We start from the raw sequence: 10,025 nt of genomic DNA, 5'->3' as shown, positions 1-10,025 counted from the left end.
TATGCCAATTAGCACAAATGGTAAGTTCCGACAGTGCCTACAAGTGTGCCTACTGGCCGCTAAATGGCAATACCGGTTTCATATGTATACACCTGGTAATTCAATAGCCATTATTTATTACACGAGATGAAGGCAGGGTATTGTCCGAAGCTTTCGTTAAGTTACCTAACTTTGCCCAAAAAGTGCTCTATATACCTTTTATTTGCTCTGTATACCTTTTAGCCCGAGTCTTGGTTGACCGAAATTCGGTGAGCATAGAAAAAATATTTTCGATGTGGCTACATGGAGAGAAATTTTCGGGAAACTAATGCACGGCACTGCTCTTTGATTTTATCACGCTTTGCCATGAGAACTAAAATATCAGAAACCTTGATTTTAAAGCATAGGTCTCTAAATTGCACGTATTAGGCCACGCTCATTTTCCCTGAGTTCCCGAAATCAAATGTTTTTACATTATAGAGTCCGAGATTTTAAATCACGTAGAAATTGTAGCTCTAAAATCACGCGCTTCCGTAAATTATTCTCTTGAAATTTCTCTGCGTGTAGACATTTCGTACCATTTAATATTTACAGAAGATGCTGAATGTTTTTAATAAACTTTTATTTACTCAACCCAGTGGGTGCAAAGGGGGCAACTGGGAATATGTTGCGGTGTGTCCGTATTTTCACTACTACCCTTTTTTAAAGAATATGGCCATGACAATATGCGCAAATAACATTTCCAAAGTTAAAACATAAATATGATGTTTCGCATCGTTTTAAAATCTCTTGCCACACATTCATATATGTGACTGTGTATTTGCGCGCGCACGTGCGCGTGTGTGTGCATATGCATTTTTTCAAGAAATTACTACTTAATATTCTGATTTTACATTTTTCACGATTTTGTACTGATAAGAACAATTGCAGTAGATGCTTTAATCTTTAATCAGTTTATATTTGTGAATTTCTCTAAATTATTTATTTTTTTGATAATGAAAATATTATTGTTGATTTTTTAAATCTTATCTTACAGTTAATGTACGACGTATGTGTTAAATATCATAATTTTTGCTTTTCTTCCAATGTTGTAATTTACAAAGTATTATTTTAAATTCACTAATCAGTGCGTACACTCTATGCCACTTATTAGTGCATTTACACGTAACCTAATAAGAAGAACATTTCAAAGTATTAATGAATTTAATAAATTTCACTCTTTAATTTTTCACAAAAAAAATGACATCTAAACAATACCTACATTAGCGGTCACCCAAAATTTTTATCTCTCGTCATTAAAAAAAAAACTATAATTTCAAAAAATGTTGCAAAGATTAAGTAATAAGAGATATGAGAAAATCATACGTACAATAGTTGTTTTTGGAAAAAATATATGCAATTATTTTCGAAACAGTACGATATGACGAAAATTGTTTGTAACAATTTGAGCAAAACTTAAGTCTATTACATAATTCAACTATGGTGAACGGATTGACTACTGTCGCGAAATTTTGAGACGCATAGACGCTCCCTAAATATAAATCATATTCCTTATAAGAGTGTTTAGGCTTAGATTAACTCGAACATGAATAACAATTTTATTTCACTCATTTCATCTCTTGTGAGTGATAAATCATTTATAATATTCATCATTGCAGTATTACGAATTTTATGTAATTTGTCTATGTTGTGAGAAATAGTACAAATTCAGGCACCTTTTACATATTCTAACAATAAAAAAAGTTATTAGCACTTTAAAATTAATATTTCAAAATGCTTGAGATAGTAATGTCTTTTGTTTTAAATGGATTATTGAATAATCGTTTCTTAAAAATATTTGCAATATTATTTAATTTTCTCTTTTTTCACCATTTATAATTTAAGTTTCATTGATAGGTGACTAATGATTTGCTAGCGTTTTCTCAATCATAATTTTCTAATTTTGGGGTTTCCAAAAATTACAATTTATTTTCACAGAAATAAAAAAAGAAGAATCTAAAACAATAAACAGAAACTAAATTATGTAATTTTCCTTGACAAGCACTAATTTTGAAGTCAGAATAAAGCATCTACTAGATTAGTAACTGATTTTCTAAATTCTCCTAGTCACTCTCATGTTTGCTTTGAAGAGTCATTCTGCCGTTACATATCAAATAATTAAAAAAACCAACCTTTCCATGTTTTGCTCATCTTGCCGAAGTTGACTGACAGACAGACACTTCTTTTACTAGCAAGTAGCAAGAACTAGAAGAATGTCTCACTTCGCTTCACGCTCTTCTTTCGCTTTTGCTTGTAAACACAAACTTTCAAATTCAATGTCACGAACCTCGCATTCAATACAGAATCTAAGTACCATGTAGCACTAACTAAAAACCGCACACCACGTTTATAAATTATTGTTTGTAAATAGTTTATAAATTTAGAGTCTGTATTTATCTTCCCCTTTTATCATTACAGGACTCATTTGCATCGGATTGTTGTCCCTTTTCTTTCGACACTATTGTCAGTGATAAAACTTTTTATCAGTGACGAAGGTTTGGGCCAGGTGTATTTGAAAGCCGCGAGGGTATATGGGCTATTGAGTGCGCGAGTCGCGAGTTTCGCGTTCATATATCGCGCTTTGCCTCCCCCTCTCCCCCATCCCATCTCTAACTCACCCACTCTGCTCGAAAGACCTCCCGCCACCGCCCCGGACCATCACCATCGCCAGTTCCAACCCCGGGGTCTCAACTCGAAAAACTATTGCCAAAAGAAACTATTTCATATCTATAGTATATATTCGTTTCGCGAATTAATGAGAAGATATTCCGCGGTGAGTGTAAGTATCTCGGCCCTCGGGAAAGGCTCACGAACCACGTGCTTCAGAGGCAGACGTCACGTGAGAGAGCAACTGCGTGGAACGCAACGCGTGCACTCATTTCGTGTGCTAATATATCATTATCATTAATATAACATTATAAACTAGTTATTGTATGCACTTTTTGGCGAATGTACGAGCGGTTATCCTCTATAAATTTTTATTTACACTAGAATTAGAGAAATCAAATACATTTGAAAGAATGAAAAAGAATACAAAGAATTCTCAGATTTTAAAAAATTCGAAAAATTCCAAGAATTTGCATAGCTCATAGAATTCAATTCAATTCAACCGAACTCAACAGGTTTCAAGGGAATTCAATAGGATTTACAGAATTTATAAGAATTACAGAATTTTGAAGAATGAAGAGAATTTATAATAATTCAAGGGAACTTAAGAGAACTCTATGGATTTCAAGAGAATTCAAGAGAATTGAATAAAATTCATGAAAAGTAAAATATTCCAAAAGAGTTTAAAGAATTTGAAAAAACACAAGTAAATTCAAAGAATTCAATAAAAGACTTAAAAAATGCAAGTGAGTTCAAGAGAATTGATTAGAATTTAAGAGAATTCAATAAAAGTCATTAGAATTCAAGAAAATTTTATAGTTTTTAAGAGAATTCAAGAGAATTGAATAGATATGAAAATTAAAAAATTCCAAAAGAGTTTAAATAATTCGAAAAAATACAAGTAAATTAAAAGAATTCAATACAATTTAAAGAATACAATAAATTTCAATAAGATTTAAAAAATTCAAGAAAGTTGAAAGAATTCAATTGAAATTAAATAATTCAAGGTAAATCAAGGTGAATTCAAGAGAACTCAATATAATTCAGGAGAATTGATAGAATGTGAGACAAGTCGACAGAATTTAAGAGACAGAATCTAAGAGAATTCAGTCGAGTTCAAGAGAATTCAATTAAGTTCAAGAGAATTCGAGAGAATTCTATGGATTTTAAGAGAATCAAAGAGAATTAAATAGAATTCAAGAGAATCCAAATAATCCGAAAGAATTTAAGGAGTTCAAGAACTCAAAGAGTTAAGAAACAGGTGTACACCTGTATTCATCATTATTTAAGCCCCCTTGAATATGTTTTTGCTTGGTTATAAAGAGGTATCAAAACGGTTTCATCATTATTGTTTTATAACTGCACGTATTTACTTAGCGTGCGCTTAGTTTGTCTAGTTTAGTGCCTCACAGTACCAAGAATTTATATTTCCAATTAACATGGAATTAATCTAAATGATTCCAAGCCAATTTGCAATTAGATGGTCTAGTCTGGACCCGATTAAATCTCCAAAAAATGATATGCCTTGATAATTTTTTTTATCCGGTAGGAGATTTTTCTGACTCTAAATCATCACGGACAGTCACCGAATTCGGCGTTATTTTGAGGATTGGCGTTTAACAGTGTAAAGGGCTCCTCTCCAATAATGAGCCACACGCTTTGATTTTCGTACGAGAATAGTAAATGAAATAATAAATATTGAAGTTACCTGTCGCCTACGTTTCCACGCGAGTTTCCTTAATATGTAAGGTTTAGACGGTCACCAGACAAAAGCGAGTAATGGCTCTGTAAAATTAATTATTCAAGCCTAATATGAATAGTGCGTATGATTTAAGCGGCCATGACATTTATCGTACAAATTATTTGTTAGACCCAAAGAAAAAAAATCTGCTCGCTGCGCAGGACATACTCATCGTGCGCGGCTCACCTCGCTCGCAAGTTTGAGCACTTAGGACGCGCGTCTTTTGGATGTCGCGGTTCGCGCTTTATAATAGGTTATTTATAATAGGTTATTTCGCACTTCGCGCTCAGCTATTTTTTCTTTGCACTTCAAATGCTTGGATGATACTTGATCAAAAATATCTTTTTTAGATCCCAGTACTTATATAAATGAGTCTTAATATGCTGAATTTCCTACGTAATTAAATATAGTTAAAGATTAAGTTGCTCGAAACTTTGTAGGCTTCGAGGTACACGTTTTCACCGCGACACACGCGCTACGCACTCGATTTTCGACAGACATTTGTGAATGAATATTTATTCTCTGAATTACCTTACAATAAAAAACTATAATCCTTTCTTCAGACATTCTTCCATACCTTGCTTTCTTATGCTAAAAATAGGATTTTTTTCATATTACTTTAATATTTAATAATTGATAATAATTAATACAAAAAACAAATAAAAAATTGATTAATAATTAAAATTTGAAAATATAATATTTATATTTTTGATTGTTGCATATCAATTTCGATAAATAAATAAAATGACAAGTCCTATCAAAAAATAGTTCAAATAATAGCTTTGCGGTTATCATCAAATCTCCACGTTATAAAAACCAATGGGTCAGATAAAAACGATTTTTTACAAAGATCTCTGCTGTCGTACAAACTAAAAAGATACATAAGTGACATTGCCGCTTAGGTCGACTTTTTCATTGCCACGTTTAAGAAAATCACTCTAAGTGGCAATGTCACTTACGTATCTTTTTAGTTTGTACGGCAGTCTGGGTGTCTGTAGTCTGTAGTATCGTGTAGGCACGATGACTTTCGAAATATTTATCAGATTGGATTCTGCTTTGGTACACATTTTTAAGGCCTAAAAAGGAAGGAGTTCGTTAATCAGCTATTTTGGATGAAATTTCTAAAAGTGAGAGCATTTTCAACATTTTTGAAATGATTTTTTTCAAGATTTTAACGTTCCATACACGGCCGTGGATAATACTCGGAAACTCAAACTATTTAGTCTTCTAACTCTTACTCGGAAACTCAAACTATTTATTCTTCTAACTCTTTTCAATAAAAAGAAAATTATCAGAGCTACAGTATTTTCAAAATCCAAAAAAAAGAACAACGCACGATACGAACAAAGTCAGGAGAAGAAAAACTTTGCATTTTAAAAGCCCTACTAGATTTTTTTTGATCACAGAAGAAATAATAAAACAAAATTCTATTTTGCGGTGAAACTATGCAAAATAGAACAAAATCAACTACAATGAGGATTTTGCATGAAATGAGACAAAAAGGTATATTGATTCTTTAGTAGCTCATTCTTATATTCCAAAATCCTTCTTAGTTACTAATCTACCTTCTTGGGCATTGATAGGTCAGCCTAGATAATCAGCTGGATTAATTGTCAAATAGAAAGCCGCGACGGCTGCGAAACCTGATTAGTGAAAATTTTGAAAAGTAATATAACGGCTGAAGTGGTCTCATTGGTTCTCAGTTTTATATCTTAGTGAAGTCATATCTGTTTGAATGTGACCAAATAGACATAAACTAGAAATTATTTTATTTTATTGTTACAAAACTAATTTTTTACTTTCTCCATAACGTTATTCACTGCTTCAAGTTTCTGAACATATGTTCGTCTCATCCTATGCAAGATCCCCATTGCGCACCCTAACAAGATCTACAAATTTGTTATTAATTACATTTTGATAGGGCGTGTAGTTTTTCTTTTATCTTTAAAAAACAACATTAAAAATAAAAAAATTACATTTTTGAGAAAACGTCACGAGCTACGAAAAAAAATAAACAAAATTTGTTTATCCAAAAAAGAGATACAAATTTTTTAATAATTATTTGTTGACAGGATGCACAATATTTGTTTTAATCGTCTTTTTTATCGGGTTTCACGAATCAGTATTGACGCTATGCGTACACTGAGATACCTTTTATTAGAATTAATGAAATAAATAAATTAGACTTTAGTGTAATATCGTTCCAAAATAGGGAAAATCGAGGTTTTATTATATTTATTCGTATTTTAGTACCGAAGTTTAATATTACCATACGAGTATTTAAAACAAGAAGACGACAAAGTAGTACTCTAAATAAGAAATATTATGAATCTCTATTTCAAGAATTAATATTATGAAAAAATGATATTCTTTTTACTGAGTTTTCGAAAAATAATTTGAATAAAAGGAATGGTGAATATCCTAATCTCGAAAACGTATTTTAGAAATTGATATTGTCAATATGAAGTTGACAGAAATCTGAAATTCATAGCAAACTATGAAATCATTATTCTTGCTTTTTCATATAGTTTCGTTTGAGAATGCTCCTCGATTGTTGTCGCCATTTTCCGATCGAGCCGAAAAATTATGATTCACAACATTTTAAATAAAAGTTAACTTTGTCCTTTTCAAATTAATTCATTTACTATGGGATTTAAAAAATTAGGAATTCTTTCTCACGAAATGTATACACTAAGGTAATAAGATTTAATATAATGAGTACAATTTATAAAATATTACATGTAAATACACTCAAGTTTATTGTACTGAGTTACTGAGATATCAAATTAGAGAATGTTATACATACAAGAATATTATTAGTTCCGTTAAAAAAATGTATTTAATAAAAAATCTATTTAATCATTGAAAATCATAATGCACTGAGTTTTCAAGCGACGCCGCTTAGCCGAGATTTTTGCCAAATATTGCATAATGTAAGTTAGCCGTGGGGTTTAGTTGTTAGGGAATGCGTTAGTGCTTTAGGTAAGTAAGGTTCGAAACTCGCCGCAACCGTTCCGATTTTTCATTTATTCTAACAAAAAGTCTCTTAGTTTAGCTAAGTAATTAATATCCTTTTTGCGACAAGCGTAACTCACTCGTTTCTAACATCGTTATACTGCTAGAGATAAAGAATAAATTCATATTAGTATAACAAGAAAGGGAACTGTAGGAGTAGGTGTAAGGGGGAGGTATATATTTTTAGATTATTCTAGAATTCTCGTGTTGCTTATTTAAATAACACGTTCAGGAGAAGAGCTTCACAAAAAGCATTGACCAGCGGTTCCTAAACTTTTTTTTGCAGTTTTCAGGGAGGGGCAGGGCCGCCATCCTACAATTGTCCTTACAATCGGTTGAGAAAAATTAAAATGTGTTAAAATGTTAATAAATTAAATTTTAATTAGTTGAATCAATTTCTTAATCTAATTTTAAGGAAATGAAAAGAAAATTGATGAAAATCGGTGAGTATTTTCAATGTCAGTTGACAGTTCTTGTAATTTTGCATGCACTTAAAGATATGCTTAATTACTCGAAATGTTAATCGATTTTCATCAAATTTTTTTCATTTTCTTAAAATTTCATCAAGAAAATGATTCAAATCATTAAAATTGAATTGAGCCATGTCTTTAGGATTTTAGTTATTGAAACAGCCTTAAATCTCATGACAGTAAAAGGGTCCTCATAGCGGGGGGGGGGGGGGCGCCGAGTAACTGGGCCCGGGGTGGCTTCCCCCGACCGCTGTCGGGCCGCTGACCGTCGGCACTAGTTTGGAAATCGTTAATGATTTTACGAAGTGTCTATCTGCTTTTCAAAATGACCCCTGAAATTCATCGCTGGTAGTACGAAGAAAACCATGACGGTGCAATTTTTTATTGAACAATAAACATTTTCATTGTGCCGTAATTTGTTTTCGTGCCTAAAAAATAATGTAGTGTACTTTTAAGAATCGGCGTTTTACAGTGTAACGCTCTTTCTGTTTTTGAACGAAATGTGTTGGCGAAGAAAAAGAGGCATACTTTCATAGGAAATTAACGTCTATGGCAGATTTCTCAGATTTTCCGTTAGACCGAAGATATGAGGAGTAGTATGGGGATATATGGTGAGAATGGCAAAGAGTGGTGGAGTGGGGATTTACGTGAGTGAGGATGAGCGGTATAAGTAGAAGGGCGGAGGGCTTACAAAGACTATGAAAAGAGGAAAATGAGGTGATGTTTTATAGCAAAATATATTGTAGTGTGAAAAAGTAACAAGTGTTCAAGCGGAACGAACGGTTGATAAAAGTTGAGTGAGGTATTAGTGGGTGTATTGTAAGAAGGTCAAAGGTATGTTGCAGTATAGAATAAAATAGGATTGAGAGTGAGGGGTTAGGGGAGAATTGGACACAGAAGAAAAGAGTGTTAAAAACCTAGAGTGAGGGAGGGGATAATATGGCTTAAAGAAAGTTCTTGACAATTTTGGTATTTCATACAAAACATTTTTCTAATTTGCTTCAAGCTTCTTACATCGGCGAAATGTCAATTTACCTGCTTACTTTTTTAAAGTGCGTGTGATGTAATTATTCATACACGAAACTTTGTAAATATGGATATTATTTTCAAATCGATCTTATGATGTACACATAACTTCTTTATATTTAGACTACAAGAACTCGAGATTCATATTGTAAATGTATGAATATATCATATTACGTTTATATAATTATTTTCTTGTCAACAGACAATAACTCATGAATGCCTGAAGATTTCATTATCTAACTTGGCATAATTATTACTCTATGTGACCGCAAGAAGACTATTGTTTTTTTATCATAATCGGTTTAAACTAATTGATTTTTTTCGCACTTTTTATTCTTTTCAAATATCGTATGAAAAGTAAAACTGTTCTGAGACACGAACGAAATAAAATAGAATACTTTCTGTGGTTGAATTAGGCTTTAATATGTTATGAAGTTGATTAGAAAATGTACGTCATTACAAATCCCTTTCCATAAGAAAGCCATCAAATTGAAATATTTTAAATAATAAAAAATAGTCAACGAAAGCCTTTCTCGTATCGAGGTATGTCATGTACTTAAACTAACTTTCAAGATATATTTCAGAGCAATCAAAATGCGCTATTTATGTCGCAAATTACTTTCAAGATGTTCTTCCATCTTTCATTCTTTTCTTCTTAGATTCTCATCACATAAATGAGAATGCAAATCCAATTTTTCTGAACTACATATCTTCACATAAAATTGTCACTGCTCGTTTATTTCCAGTAAAGGGATATGTCTTACACAATCTTCGAAATAATTGCCCAAATAATTATTACCGCATCATAATCATTATAAATGGAATTCCTCTCTTACTATTTGTTGAGTATATTTTTGTACAACAAGTAAAATTATATTGTTCAAAGTAAACATTTTCCTAAAATTGAAAATTAGGTCAACTATTTGGTCTCATATTTAGCGTGTTCACGATTCATATAGATTTTCAGATTATTATTATTATTATTATTATTATGAAATCCGTACTGATACTACTGATCTCTTAACTAAAATTTACCTAAAAATTATTCACTTTACGAGTCAAATTGTTCTTGGAAGAAAATAAGTGCCCTAATGCAAATTAAACTCTCAAGCAGTTTATGAACCTGTCAGTGAAGTGTGTGATCTGTG

At 31.9% G+C, this 10,025-nt stretch overlaps 1 protein-coding gene across 1 annotated transcript in view; it reads right to left on the bottom strand.

Annotated features, from left to right (window-relative positions):
- LOC117180019 (aquaporin AQPAe.a-like) overlaps nucleotides 1-2,544 on the bottom strand; it is a 126,276-nt gene extending 123,732 nt beyond the window's left edge. Inside the window, exon 1 of the mRNA XM_033372297.1 lies at nucleotides 2,151-2,544. Within this exon, the coding sequence (XP_033228188.1) occupies nucleotides 2,151-2,169 (19 nt within the window). The 5' untranslated portion in view covers nucleotides 2,170-2,544. The remainder of the gene's footprint in view (nucleotides 1-2,150) is intronic.
- Between the last annotated feature and the right edge of the window lie 7,481 nt (nucleotides 2,545-10,025).

This window comes from Belonocnema kinseyi, chromosome 9 (assembly GCF_010883055.1).
Source record: "Belonocnema kinseyi isolate 2016_QV_RU_SX_M_011 chromosome 9, B_treatae_v1, whole genome shotgun sequence".
Classification (NCBI taxonomy): Eukaryota; Metazoa; Arthropoda; class Insecta; order Hymenoptera; family Cynipidae; genus Belonocnema; species Belonocnema kinseyi.
This window is presented reverse-complemented; position numbering and strand designations above follow the sequence as displayed.